The sequence below is a fragment of the Heteronotia binoei genome, chromosome 1, assembly GCF_032191835.1.
Source record: "Heteronotia binoei isolate CCM8104 ecotype False Entrance Well chromosome 1, APGP_CSIRO_Hbin_v1, whole genome shotgun sequence".
Taxonomy (NCBI): domain Eukaryota; kingdom Metazoa; phylum Chordata; class Lepidosauria; order Squamata; family Gekkonidae; genus Heteronotia; species Heteronotia binoei.
Genome location: NC_083223.1, coordinates 207754692 through 207769649, shown reverse-complemented (window position 1 = coordinate 207769649; position 14958 = coordinate 207754692). Strand labels below are relative to the sequence as shown.

At 42.9% G+C, this 14958-nt stretch overlaps 2 protein-coding genes across 3 annotated transcripts in view; one reads left to right on the top strand and one right to left on the bottom strand.

Annotated features, from left to right (window-relative positions):
- Positions 1–7333, top strand: part of PPP2R5A (protein phosphatase 2 regulatory subunit B'alpha) — an 82275-nt gene extending 74942 nt beyond the window's left edge. The window contains exon 13 of the mRNA XM_060247126.1: positions 6031–7333. Within this exon, the coding sequence (XP_060103109.1) occupies positions 6031–6202 (172 nt within the window). The 3' untranslated portion in view covers positions 6203–7333. The remainder of the gene's footprint in view (positions 1–6030) is intronic.
- A 3695-nt stretch (positions 7334–11028) lies between these two features.
- The window catches only part of PACC1 (proton activated chloride channel 1), a 42404-nt gene continuing 38474 nt past the window's right edge, over positions 11029–14958 (bottom strand). For both annotated transcript variants that reach the window (XM_060247065.1, XM_060247073.1), the window contains one exon: positions 11029–11779. In XM_060247065.1, the coding sequence (XP_060103048.1) occupies positions 11618–11779 (162 nt within the window). In that variant the 3' untranslated portion in view covers positions 11029–11617. The remainder of the gene's footprint in view (positions 11780–14958) is intronic.

Genomic DNA, 14958 nt, shown 5'->3' with positions numbered 1-14958 from the left:
AAAATGAAGACCACAGCTCCTGTCAGAGAGTCACAGAATGGCTACATGCACAGCTTGCTGGTGCCTGACCCCTAAAGCCCATGAAGGCAGAGCTGCAAGGCTTAAAGTAGCACTATAGGGAAAAGCCCTGGGCACCCCAGACCCCTACGAGGATAAACAGGCTTAGATGGGAAAGGGGGCAAGGGCCCACTCAGGGGCTTCAGCACCAACACCCTCAACATTGGAACTGTAGTTACAAACCTCTGTTCTGAGGTTGGCAGTGGAGCTGCCCCTCCAAAAAAAAGCTAAGAAAAGGGTGAAACACTCCTGCCACAGCCTGACCAGATTGTCATCACGTTGACACCATTCAGTCTCACCTTGGAACCAACAGTCCCCATCTCCACAGAACCAGACTTCACCATCGACTCGAGATCGTGGATCCTCCCTGCCTTGAACATGTTGGGCTGAATCCCTTCAGAGTGAGCTGTTGATGCTGGCAATCTTTAGATTGAGGTCCCCTGGATGCCCAAATTTGACTCAAGATCAGCCAAGTTCAAGTCTCAAGATCAGCCCATTCTTACATCCTAAGACATCTTGGCCATTGAGGTGGACTACCAGGTCCCCAGAGTCACTGGAAGATGAGGTTTCAAGGTATCCCTTCAGGGCCATCTGTGTCGCAAGACAAAAGGCAGCCAGAGCAACAGCCATCATCACAGCAAAATCTCTGGAGCCGTTTACATCATGATGCTACCACATTGGGGATCCTGAGCAACAGCGCAGGTTCCATACCCATGGCAGCCTCAAAAGAATGCTTCCAGATCCAAAGCGACATCACCATGAACAATTCCAATCTGAGGGAGAGACCCTTCATCAGGGATCCAGCTCTGAAGACATGCTCTACCAGATCTCAGAAGTGGGTTCAGAGAGTACTTTGATGCCCTTCCCAGATGATGCGCGCACTGACCCATCAGCTCCTCCCACAGAGGACCTTAAAATGTACTCTGAACAATTGACCTGAATGGCAAAAGCCCTGGAGTTGGAATTCCATGCTCTGGAACCTGATCCTATAACGAAAGTGTTATATAGCCCCAACTCGGATCCTGTGGCTCTCCCTATGCTTCAAGGATGCAAGAGACAGCTATGGCCAAGCTAGCCTCCACCCCAACTTTGTCTAAGAAACTGGAGAATCTCTGTGATCAGGGAAGTGGGCTGTGACTGCTTGTTTCACCATCCCCAAGTGAATTCCATAGTGCTGGAAGTCCTTTCACAGAAGGAAGAACACGCAGTCATTCATCCCCCTTGACAAGGAAGGCAGGAAGCTAGACTTGTTGGGAAGAAAGATCTACTTGTCCGGTGCAGTGAGATTGATGGTGGCCAATTTTAAGGTAGTGATGGGCCACTATCAAATGTTGCTGTGGGGTGCAGGAGGTAAGATAGAAGACCTGCCATTTGAAGGTCAAGAGCTCTTTAATGACCAAACTGATACAGTTTTGGACCACATTAGGTCCAAAGCTGACAGCCAAGTCTTTCAGTATAACCTACAATTAATCAATGCCCTATAAACCAAGGTACTGCCCAAGGCAAACTCAGAGGTATATCGTAGCCAAGAATACAGATACCAGCTCCCCAGCAAGGCTAAAGACTGCCCTACATTCAACAACCTCAGTCAAAATGGCAGGAAGGAACCCATCTCACTGCCCTAGGAGCCAGCATTTTAGAAGTGCTCCCCTTCACGTGACTAAATTCTGACCAGTTGTTCCTGGATAGGTAATCTAAGTTCTTTCATAGTTGGTGCCAAGTTACTGTTGACTTGTGGGTGTTATCAATAATAAAGAGGGGAAATGTTTGGAATTTAAATCACTTCCTCCACTTCAGTGTTCACTGGTCCAGCCTGCAATCCATTGCCCTTCTTGTTGCAGGAGGTAGCTTCTCTTTTGACTAATGGTGCAATTACAAAACTCACCCTCAGGGAAGACTCAAAGAGCTGCTCTAGATATTTTGCCACTGACAAAAAAGGGGGTAGGACCTAAGATCCCTGAATAAGTATTTACAGGTCCCTAAATTCTGTTGTCTATTCATGAAGTGATATCTCTCACAGGCCCAAATGTCTGGTTTACTACTTTAGACTTAAAGGGTGCATATTTCCATATTTTGATCTATGGACCCTGTGGGAAATACTTAAGATTTTGTTACTCAAGGGCTACTTATGAGTATACAGTGCTACCCTTTGGTCTAGCAATAATACCTGAAATATTTACTAGGTGTGTGGCAGAGGCCATAGCTCATTTAAGGTTAAGGGGGTGCACAGTGTACCCTTACTTAGATGACTGGCTCTTCATAGAATCCCCAGATAAGCTGACTGACTGCAAGTTTGAACTTTGCCCTTGACACTATTCAGTCCCTGGGCTTCCTAGTGAATTGGGAAATGGCCTGCCTAACTCCCATCCAATCTATTGAATTCATCAGGGTGTCCCTGACTGCCTTAGACAGGAAGGCTTACCTCCCCCTAGCAAGGAAGCCCTTGTGAAAAAGTTTTTATCCAGCAGGTATCTATCAGCTAAGTCCATTCAGAGACTCCTAGGATACATGGCTTCAACCACAGTGGTGGTCCCATATGCAAGCTTACGCATAAGGTCATTACAGAATTGGTTCATAAGGAAGTTTGACTTGAATTCTGAACCCAGATGGAAAAAATTATTAGCCCCTGAAACCCACTGTAAGGTCCCTCATTGTTACCCAAATAGGCGGTTGTAATGGACTCAGGCACGGAGCCTGGGAGCTGGGAACAGCTTGAAACGATTGGCTGGGACGCAGCCATGGTAACGAAATTGAGAGAGGCTTGCAGTGAAGAAAAACGCCTCAAAGTTTTAGTTTTGGGGGTTGGAGCTTGTGTACTAAACAGTGGAGTAGAGACTGGGTATTGAAAGTGAGGAGTTGCTGTGTGAAGCAACTGGACAAGGAGCGGAGAACAGCCAGTGGGGCTGAGTTCCTTGGGAGACAGAAGTAAATAAAACCTTCTGTCAGTGAGAGAGTTTCTGGTCAGAAGGGGGTAACAGCCAGGCACTTTCTGTGAGGCAAAACTCTCTGTGGGGTTCTGTCAGCACAACAGGGCAGACTCCTAATTTAAACTGAGAACATGCAAACACTCTGAAAGGAGGACTGGATTCTGGTGGCTAGGAGGGAATCCCAAGATTCAGACTAGGAATCTAACTGGGTGGGTCACACAGGAGTGAGGGGCTGGAAATTAGCTCTCAAAGGTGTAGTCCTGTATGCTAGTGTGTATGTCTGTGAGGGAAAAGTTATCTGGCACAAGTCAGGAGTCCTCTGGGTGGAAAAGAGTGAATGCCAGTTTATTATTTTTATTATTTGTGAAGCCTGAGAATAGGGCTAGAGCATGAACTCTGCAAAGTGTTCCTAGTGCCAAGAAGGCACTGCCTGTGCCTGTCCAAAGTTTTAAAGCCTGCCTGTTTATAATTATATTAGTATCTCAGCCTGACAAACCTCTAGTGTTTAGTTGATTATTTTGCCAACCATCTGCCTGCCAAGTGATTTGTTTTTAATACAACTAATTAATATTAGGGCATTATTGGTCCCTGAGACCTCAAGGAGTCCCTCTAGGGATCCAATCCCATAAAATTCACTTTTTCACTGACATTTGCCTTGCAGGATGGGGTGCTACTATTAGGGATTAAGGGTGAGGGGTAAATAGATTAAAAGGGAGTCCACTCTTCACATCAGTCTATTAGAATTGAGAGCCATCAAACTCGCTCTCACTTCTTTTGCAGAGATCACCAGAGGAAGACATGTTCTGGTAGCAATGGACAACATCACAGCAAAGGTCTACCTAAACAAGCAGGAAGGCATGGGATCCATGTGCCTGTGCAGAGAGGCCACTTATCTGGCAGTGGGCAATAAGACACAGGGTACAGCTGACAGCAGTTCACATAGCCAATCTAGACAGCAGACAACCTAAGCAGGGATGCAAATGCAGAACAAGAGTGGTCTGTATCAGACCACTGCCTGGCCCCAATCTTCACGTAATGGGGGGTCACCAAGAGATCTGTTTGCATCAACAGACAACAAAAAATGCCATCTTTCCTGCTCCAGGGCAGTCAAGGACATAGGTTCTTTGGGGGATGCCTTCCAAAGGTGATGGCATGGCCATCTTTTTTATATGTTCTTCCCCTATTGGTATCTTCCACAGGGTAGTTTCCAAGGTGAAGGCAGACCAGACATCATGTGTATTTCCGGCCCTTGTTGGCGCTGAAGTGTTTGGTTCCCCACACGGTGTAAACTGGCCTGAGGGCAGTACATAACACTGCCCCAGATTATTGCCTCCTTCACATAAGCCCAGTTTGCCACTCAGAGATGGGATCCTTGCATGTGACAGCTTGGTTGATCCTGCAGCAGGAGAGCTTTCATAAAAGGTAGAAAAGGTTATTACGGCCTCCTGTAAACCCACAATAAGAAAGTCATATAGGTATAAATGGAAGGGGTTTGTTCACTGGAGGGACAAGCAACAGCTTGATCCACAGTCTTGTAGTTTGGGGGATTTTTGACTACCTCCTAGAATTGCAAGAAGAGGGTTTAGCAGCCTCATCAATAAAAGTTCACTTGGCTGCAATATCCACTCACCATAATACAGTTAAGGGGCAGTCAGTTTTCTCTGTACCCAAGTCCAAAAAATTTCTGAAAGGGTTAATTAACATGTTTCCTCCCATTGTCCCCCTGTACAAACAATGGGGTTTGTCCCTAGTCCTATCAAAATTAATGTATAAACCATTAGAACCCAAGGCCGATGCTGAGTTGTCATTTATTTCTTGTAAGACTGCCTTATTATTGGCAGTCTCTTCTGCCAGAAGAGTAGGTGAACTCCATGCACTTCAATGTGATCCCCCCTTTATCAAGTTCCATCTGGACAAAGTTGTCCTCAGGCTTAGCCTGGAATTTCTCCTTAAAGTGTTGTGGTAATTCCCCCTCAATCAGGACATCCTCCTCTCAGTGTTTTTCTCATCCCTGACATCTCCATCAGAACAAACACTACACACTCTAGTTGCGAGGAGGGCTCTTCTTTTTTATATAAAAAGGGCACAAGAATTCAGGACAAATAGGGACCTGTTCATGTTTTTTAGAGGCCTGAATAAAGGGAACATTGCTTCAGTGCACTCTGTCTCTTGATGGGTGGTTTCAGCAATCAGAAAAGCTTATGAGGCTATGGTCTCTTGCCCTGTGCCCCTAAAAGTGAGAGCCCAGGCTTCTTCAGCTGCTTTCTGTTCCAGCCTTGCACTGAAGGATGTTTGTAAAGTAGCGACATGGTCCACTTCCTCTATGTTTGTCAAACACTACTTGATGGATGTGGACTCCACAAAAGACGCTGCAGTGGGGAAGGCAGTGATACAGGTGGTTTTTCATTGATCATCCCACATTGATCATCCTTGGTAAGTGAGCGTGCCATTCTTCCATGTGGTACTGTACAGAAGCCATGATGATGAAAACAGGATTGTGCTTCCCTGTAACTGTTGTTCCATCGAGTGGCCTTCTGTGCAGGCACACATCTCTCCCTCCTTTTCCCCACTGTGGGCTGTCAACAGGGCAGGGGTCGCCTCTGCGGTGAAGAGAACTGAGGGAGGAATGCTCACCTACATCTGTCACATGACCCTTTGGATGGGAAAAGGGATCACTGTAGACAAGAGGGGAGAGGGAGCACTCTAGAGCCTAGAAATGTCTTTTAAAAGCTTGGAAGCTCTTCTCCATGTTTGCCCTGCAATCTTGCAGTCCCGTGTGCTCCTGCATAGAAGGCCACTCTATGAACAGTGGTTACAGGTAAGTACAACCCTGTTTTATCTGCATGAAGCTTTAGTTGTAGAATGTGCTTGCATTCTCTGTGTCACACACAAACACACACATCTTCTCATGTGTATTTACAAATCCAGTAAAGCAAGCCTTTGTAGATAAAAGCTATTAATCTTGACATTATTTTGATCTGGATGCTCTTTATCCCTGTGGTAGGAGTGCCCAGTGGTCAAAGACAATTATTCCTCTTTCCTACAGAGAGAAGAAGAAAGAGCTAGACCGTGAAGAACTATGGAGGAAGCTGGAGGAACTAAAGCTAAAAAAAGCCCTGCCTGAGCAGGCTAGCACACCCACAATAAATACACAATCTGAAGACGAAGTGCCAAGTGAAAATGACTCCTTCACAGGATCCACTTTTTTACATATGTAAAATACAGAAGAGAAACCTCATCAGTATATTTGAAATGGCCTATTTTTTTCCTCTGGCAAAATGTAAATGAAAGTTTTTCGACAGAAATACAATAATTGAATGTGACATTTACACAGCATATTGTAAAGTTGTCTAATCAGTGCTATATTATTACTTTTGACTTTTCACAAATGACTTTTATCATCCATAAAATGTGTGATTTTAATTATGGGAGTGGTGAAAATTGACTTGAATTTTTTTCTTTTTTTATTGTGTGTTGCACATAGGTATAGAAGTCAGCTATTTACGTTTTCCCCTTACATGCTTTTCACATTACTGCAGGTTTGGCTGAGATTTCTAGAAGAAACTTCTAGTTATGCTGTATTTTCTCAAATGAAACTTAAGCTACAATCTTACACAAATTTGGGAGTAAGTCCTGTTGACCCAGTTGGTCTTTTTTTCTGAGTAAACACACATAGGATTGGGTTGCAGGGTATATTTTATCTGAATGAGATACTTTTCTGTGCATTGGCATTAACACAGATTTCAAAGTTGTTACTGCACCAAGCATTCCAGAGAACAAAGCTTATGGGGGTGAAGTATGTGAGGGGGGAGGTTAAATAGAGCACAAGTTAAAAATGTGATACCACACGTTGTGTACACTGACTGGATAGGGAGGAAGCAGCTTCTCCGGATGTCTTGCTGCCACTTGGTCATCACATCTCTGCCTTTAGTCAGGCATTCAGGCATTGTGATTCTTGTTTTATAACTGAGGATGGCATTTCCTTTTGAGCATTTCACTAGAGCTCCTAATGGCCCCAGAGTTCTTAAACACCACAGCAGTTCTGTTTTGAGCTGACTCTGCAAGGTAGAGGCTTCAGTTCCGCAGTTCTTATGTAGAAATGAAATACCTGTCTGAGAAATAATTCCTTGTTTTGTTTAATGAAAATACAGTGCTCTTATTTAAGTTGGGAAAAGCTGACTTCACCAAGTCTTTTGTCTGTTTTTAACCAATCAGGTGGGGATTTTTTCTGGGGGGGGGCAGATCTTTCTATCAGAGTACCATTCCAATCTCCTTAAATTGCAATTGTGTGGAAAACAGTTTTGTATTGAGGGAATGAGCAGCATTCAATAAAGTCTTTATGTTTGTAATTAGTTTTGTAGTTTAACCACACTGTACAAAAGAATGGGTGTATTGGTGGTTTCTCTAGAAATGTATTTAAATTATTGCAGCACTCAGGAAAATGTAGGACTAACCAAAATATTGGGTTGGATCGGGCACCTAGAGCACTTTTAAAGGTAGAAATGCAAGAAGACTGCACTAATCACTTGCACAAAATATTGCACAACCAATTTCTGGGAACTATATAGTTTCTGGAATGAAGGTGTAAGATATTGCACAAGATGGTGTGCAAGCAGAACCATACTAGATCCCTTTGTTTCCACTTATTGATCGCTGGATCCAAGCCATGGTGTCGAACTGAAGAGGATTACATGTCAAACTGATTGGACATAAATCAGTGTATGGTGACATTTTAGATAGACTCTTCTGCAGGATGGAACTTGCATTGCTGTACTGAAGAGGCTGTTCCTATATTTTATAATAATTGATATGTCTTTCATGACACTAATCTCTGGTTTTAAGTATCCACAAATTAGGCCGCTATGAGAATTAAGAGATATTGAAGTTGGTTATTTATTTTATTTATATCCTGCTCTCCCCACCGAAGGCAGGCTCACTGGTTAGGGTCAAAATGACCAACAAGATAAAAACATTGGTAATGCATAAAGCATAAGACAATGATATATGGAAAAGCAAGTGTTACAAAACATAATAGAAAACAGAATCCTCTATTTAGATAAAAAAATTTCCTCATGTTAAGAATTGGGATGTAGGCTAACTTAGTGGCAGCAACTTCACAGCATTTTGACAACACTTTGCTTCTCCAGTTCACACTCTTGTAATGTGATGAATCTGTTCTTGGGCACTGGGCTATAACAGTTTTGTCAAGAAGAACTGCTTCAGCCATAATATGTTATGATTTCCTATAAGGCAGTTTCTTATATGGTTTATACGTACACATGAAAGCTGCATTATACTCAGTGTTGCCTGCTCTTTCTGGTAAGTAGCTTTCCAGGGTCTCAGGCAGAAGTCTTTCACATCACCTGCTATTTGAGTCTCTTAACTAGAAAGGCTTGAGTCTCTTAACTAGAAAGGCTGAGGATTGAACCATCTCACAGAGGTCTGAGAGGAGCAGAGCAGCTCTGATAGCTGATTGATAGATTGAACCATTGAGTCTCTTAACTAGAAAGGCTGAAGATTGAACCATCTCACAGAGGTCTGAGAGGAGCAGAGCAGCTCTGATAGCTGAGACAGCTGGAGAAATTGCTGAGAATTTCTGAGTTTTGAAGGACTTCATTCTGAGGTTTGTGGGGCTGCCTAAAATTCTGAGGTGTGATAGCTGGGGAACTGCTCTTTGTTTGGTTGACTGGGCTAAGGGTGAAAGAGATTGAGAGTGATTGCTGCTGATTGCTGAGGAGTGCCTCTGCTCCACCCTCTTTGCATTTTAAGCTGCGCCTTGCCAAAGGCGTGAGCTAAAGGGCTCTTGGCCTGTGGCTCTTCGGCTAGGGGCTCTCTAAGGACCAGGAACCCAGATCCCTGATTTCCTTGTTCTCCCAATAAGGTAAGTTCCCAATAAGGTAAGGTAAGTTGACCCTCCAGAAGGGGAGCCACTTAAACAGCATTTAAAGAGGACTGTATATTTTACAATATATATATATAATAAAGATAGAATGCCAGCAGGGGGTTGGGGGCTTTCCAGTGTTTTGCACTGAGTGTCACATGTATGACTTTCTGCCCAAAGGACAGAAGTCTTGGGTGTGTGCTTGATGCAAGGAGCTCCTGGTCCTCAAGGAACGAGTTTGTACCCTTGAGGCTGAGGTGACTGCCCTGGAGAAGCAGAGACGGTCAGTTAGGCACTTGGGGAAGACTCTCGGGGGTGTATTAGATGAGCCCCACTCTGAATGTAGCAGCCCCGTTGCTGCCAGAGAGCGTGAGGGTCGAGAGGGAACAGGGCACCATGCTGAGGATAAGGGGAATGCGCCCTCAGAAAGGACCTCTTCTTCGGTTGGTGAGCGGAAGTCCTTTCGCGCCAAGGAACCATCCCTGAGCAGGGGGAGAGGGGTTTTTTTGGTAGGTGGTGATTCGATCCTTAGGCAAGTAGACAGCTGGGTGGCGAAACCGCGTAATGACCGTATGGTGACTTGCCTGCCTGGTGCGAAGGTAGCGGACATTACACGTGTAGTAGATAGGCTGATAGACAGTGCTGGGGAGAGCCTGTGGTCGTGGTGCATGTTGGCACCAACGATGTGGGGAAATGCAGTCGTGAGATCCTGGAGGAAAGATTTAGGCTGCTAGGTGGGAGACTTAAGGCCAGGACCTCTAAGGTAGCCTTCTCAGAAGTGCTACCTGTTCCACGTGCAGGGCAGGAGAGACAGGCACAAATTAGAAGTCTCAATGAGTGGATGAGACAATGGTGTAAGGAGGAAGGGTTTAAGTTAGGCACTGGGATGCTTTCTGGAACAAGCGGGAGCAGTACAAAAGAGACGGTCTCCACTTGTCCCCGGATGGAACCAGGCTGCTGGCGCTTAAAATCAAAAAGGTGGCAGCAGTTTTTAAACTAAATCTTGGGGGAAAGCCGACAGGAGATGAAATGTCTCTGGTTCGGGAGGACTCTTCTCAAAGAGATGAAGGGTTAACTGCTATTTTTCTACCGGGTAACGGACTGGAGTTGTCCGCTGTGAAGGTGACAAACAGTATGGACTGTCTGCCAGAGTCTCAAGGCGGCAGGAGGAAGGTGGCGGGCCTAGCTTGCCTGGGAAATTATAGATGTTTGTATGCAGATGCTAGAAGTGTTCGAAGTAAAATTGGTGAATTGGAATGTTTAGTGTTGGGAGAAAACATAGACATTGTGGGAATTTCAGTAACTTGGTGGAATGAGGAGAATCAGTGGGACACGGTGATTCCTGGATATAAGCTATATCGGAAGGATAGAGAGGGAAGGGTTGGAGGTGGGGTGGCTCTGTATGTCAGAGAGGATATACGGTCTAGTAAGACTGAGGTCAGAGAATTAGATTCACTTTTAGAAATGCTTTGGGTTGAAATAGAGGGCCCAAAAGGAAATTTAACTATGGGAGTTTGTTATCGCCCACCAAATCAAAAGAGAGAGGACGATTATAATATGATGGAAGGCTTAAAGATAGCAGCTAAACGTAAAAACTGTGTCGTGATAGGTGATTTTAACTACCCGCAGATTGATTGGGTCAATATGTTTTCTGGTCGAGAGAAAGAGATTGAGTTTCTTGATGCTCTCAATGACTGTGCTATGGAGCAGATGGTCTCAGAACCTACCAGGGGTGGGGCGATCCTGGATTTGGTCCTAAGTAATGCCCAAGAGTTGGTGAGAGATGTAAAAGTGATTGCGCCACTTGGGAGCAGTGACCATAATGTTATTGATTTCACCGTTTGTATAAATAGGGAGTTGCCCAAAAAGACCGCCACAACCACATTTAACTTTAAAAGGGGTAAATACACTGAGATGAGTAGGCATGTGAGGAGGAAACTGAAAGGAAAGGTACATACGGCATTTGAAGGAACTGGCCTGAAACTGGCCCATATTATTTTTGAACCAATTAAGGCAATATGTTCAAACTGACAGTTACTAGTATCAAGGGTGCAACCTTGCTTTCACTGAAGTTGCTGGTGCAGCTGCCAGTAAATTTAGTAGAGCTGGATTGTACCCTGCAAGTGTTGCATCCAGAATTGCAAAAAGCAGGAGCTCATAGTCTTTTAAAAAGCTGCACACAAATGTAATTTCTTGAAACACTTTACACAGACACATTTTAGCCAAAATGGAATGCTTGATTAAATTCCAGTGCTTTCAGTATTCTGTCCTGCAGAAATGGGTCCTTTTGACCATTCACCTTTCTGAAACAGTGTAAACCTTTAGTAGTCTAAATTAGTAATTTAAACCAGGACCACGGGATTAACTCATTACCACTGGGTTCCTTAGTAGAGACAATCAGCTTTAAGATGGGCAGGAATGTTAAGTTAACTAGTCTTGGTTTTGCTTTACTACTAAAGACTTGTCCAAACATACTAGATGATATTACAAAAGGTTAATCATTATTTCAGCAGTCTCCCTATGTCATCATAGCTTCATAAAGAAGCTTATGTTTAAAAAGAGCTTGGACTTGATAGGAGTTCTTACAAACACTAATTTCTAAAACTTCAAGAGTTTGGGTATGATACCCCAGCAAAACAAGTAGGCCTGACAATGCAGTTTCTCTGTGCAGGTCAACTGTTGTACTGATTTAGTCTCAAGTCATTTGATTCTCCAGTGAATTACAGAGCTTTCCCAGTGGTGCTTCTGGTCCTCAGCTTATGTGGTTCAAGACTTGACTTCTTCTCTTGAGATGCCGTTTTCGGATTTTTATCATCCATTTCACACTTAGTTTAGCAAAATCAGCTGCTTTAAATAATGCCAGGAAGATACCACAGAGAAGTGCAATCATGTTCCAGGGATTTGCAGTGACAATCTATGGAAACAAAACAACTTTATATTTTAAGCTATAAACTTATAATGCAAATATTTCCAAAATGTATTCATTTTCAGACCTTTGTTCTCAAGTGGTTTCACTGCTTACCTGCTTCATATAGGAGTCTTCTTGCATGGTAATTCTCTTCCTCCCATTCTCAACCCCACCCCCTGCCAATTTTGGTCCCACTTGTCCAAGTGAGACAGTCTGTGGCATGGGAGTAAGTTGCCATCCACTATTGCTGGAAGAGCAGAAGTAGCAGCAAGCTGTTTCATAAATCGAAAAAGTCCCCATTGGGGAAAACTGGCACTTATAACAGGGTCCACAGAGCTCAATTTTTCGTTCACATGGTCAAAACTTCAGCCACCATACACACATTCCTGAATGCACAACATTAAATATGCAGGTGCATCCTTATTCTGGAAAAGTATGTGAATCCTTGTTTCTTCCCACCTACCTTGCTGAAGAGGAAGAGCAGAAGAGAGCAAGGCCTTGCATTCTTCTGCTTTTCCTCTTCAGCAAGTCTTGATGCATAAAACATGACTGTCTATGACTTTCAGATTTTTCTTTAAGGTTTCAAGCAAAGTTGCTGTCCAGCCTGCTACTGAAGATAAGAGTTGCAAAGGACTGAACCAGGAGCAAGGTATGCGTTCACTGTTGAATCTCTCGGAACCTAACTGAACATCAGGCCTTTTGCCTGTTTTAATGTTTGACAGAAAACATAAGCATAGAAAACTGCAGAGGTGTGCATTTGGAAATTAAGTTATCCAAATATTCATTCCCTTTTGTGATATTGAATCTGATTGCTAAAAGTTTATAAACTTTGGAAAGACCGGTCTGGCCCCATGGCTGCACACAGTGACAGCAGCAAAGGACAAGAGGAGCTCTGTGAATAAACTGGATGTCCCAACAGGTATTTTCTGTATGGCCTTTGCACCTTCTGCTCCTCACTGCATTGTCTCTGACTTTGATTTTGCTTGTGAGGAAAAGGATGGGTTGCTCACTTGCAATTCCATTTTCTGCAGTGGTGCTTGGCCTGTCTGCCTGCTTGCAGATGTTTTGCTTGTACACTCTGAATGCAGGTACTGCTGGTTCAGGCAGACCATGCATCACGTCCTTTGTGAAGTACTCTGTTTGCAGGGAATAAAAACAAGTATTCCAGTTGTACTTTCTAGCAAGCTGCTGCAGCCTCATTTGGCGGGGGAGAGGTAAGAGAGATAAAGAGAGATAAGGTCCTCCAGTCTCTAAATTCTATTTTTGTTTAAAAATACATTCTCAATCTTTTCTTGAAAACCCTTTTAAAGAAACTATCCAACTTGTGTCTGTTCCACACATGAGATTGTTACTGTTTATAAATCAGATATGCTTTCTGTCTGAAACTAGGAAGGTACAATGATTGCTTTGGGGGGGGGGGCTGTAATTCCTGACAGCGTTATGTTGACTGGGTGGAGAATTTCAGTTGTTAGAAACTCCTTTTAAATCAGTAGGAAAAAAGCGAAAGATTTATGCAATCAGAAGAGAAACCAGAGTATCCGCTGGAGTATTCAGTTTCAGGTCTGCCAATTTCTGAACAAGCTCTGCAATTCCCTTTCTTTTTCATAGTTATAACAACAACCACTACTGCTCAGATATCTGCATACTATCATCTCTTTCGTTAAGATCCTATCTCAGTATCAGTAACATAGTAACACTGCAGTAGTATACCAAGGTCTAAGTTCATTGTCAATACCCTATTTCAGCAAGTTAGCCATACAGGCCTCATTCTGTACAATGTATAACAGAGTCCCCAAATGCCATAGACTGTTAGAAAGCAGGTTATTAATCTACCTTGACCAATTAGCAGCAAGGGTCCCAAGGTTTTGTTTTTTTTAATGTAACAGCTTTGCTAAAATTAGAACCCAATGAATATTCAACAGGGAAATCAAATGCAAGGTATGATGGTTTAATATCTAGACATGTTGCCCTATCAGCAGCCCAGGACACAGAGTTCAAAGACCGCCACAACAGCTATATCAAAAGTTAATTAGACTACCTAATCAATTAGGTCAAGGAACACCTACAGTCACCGGAATGTCCATTTACTGTAAAGTCATACCTATTGCTCCTTAATTTATGGTTGATTGCCTATACTGTCCCTTCAGTAATGTTCCATTTATTCCTGCCAAATGTAGGATAAACGAATAATAGCAGATGGCAAGTCAAGTACTGAGACTGTGAAACTAAAGTACAGATATTCAAAAATAGTTATTTAAATGGTTAAGAGGTATAAAGAATGATCTTGTTGCTGAAAATATGTTTTAAAAAACAACAAAATATGCTTTGTTGTTTGTTTGTTAGTGGTCTGTACTTTTATAACTTATCTGATGACATGGAATCAGTGAGGTATGACTCTTCTGACCAATAAACAACACTGTGCAGATCATAATAATTTTAATTTAATTAGTTTTATATTTTGTATTGTGTTTGTGAAGTCAAAGGTATTTTAAAATACAACCAAATTACACTGTATTAAATTTCTAATGGACAATTTTAATAATCTGATGACTGGAACAAATTTATACTATGGACTTTTTGTAGATACCTACTGTATTGCAGTGTTACATCATAATAAAGTTTTTAATTTATTTTCTTTTGATTTATATGTCGCCCACTCCACAAGTGGACTCTGGGCAGCTAACAGTCATAGTAAAAACAATTTGGATTACAGTTTTAAAACAATAAAAGTATTTTAAAAGGTTAAAAAAGAAATCAGTAGGGAAAAAATACAAGAACAGGTTAAATAACTAAAAAGTACTAAATTATTTAGGCTTAAAATATAAAAACTGCATGTAGAAGATAGGTAGATTGCAATGCTAATCCACCTGTCTCATTTATGCTGGGTATGAGCAAGACAGCTTCCCCCACAGTTTCCCTTCTCACCTCTCTTGGGGGGGGGGGGGGTGTTAATTCAATTTAAGTTCAAGATCATGACACTGAACTCACCATTCCTGTCAAAAACAACCAGGGCTGCATATGGCCTTTGTGGTCATGGTGACAGAAGCAGGAATCATGGTGATCAGAAGCAGGAATACAGCTGGCTTTCCCACAAAGCTCCTGAAATGGTGAGTTTTCAGGAGCTGTGCTGCCTTGGGCTGCTAAAGGAAATTAAAAAGTGCTACTGCCAGAAGGATGGCTTTTTT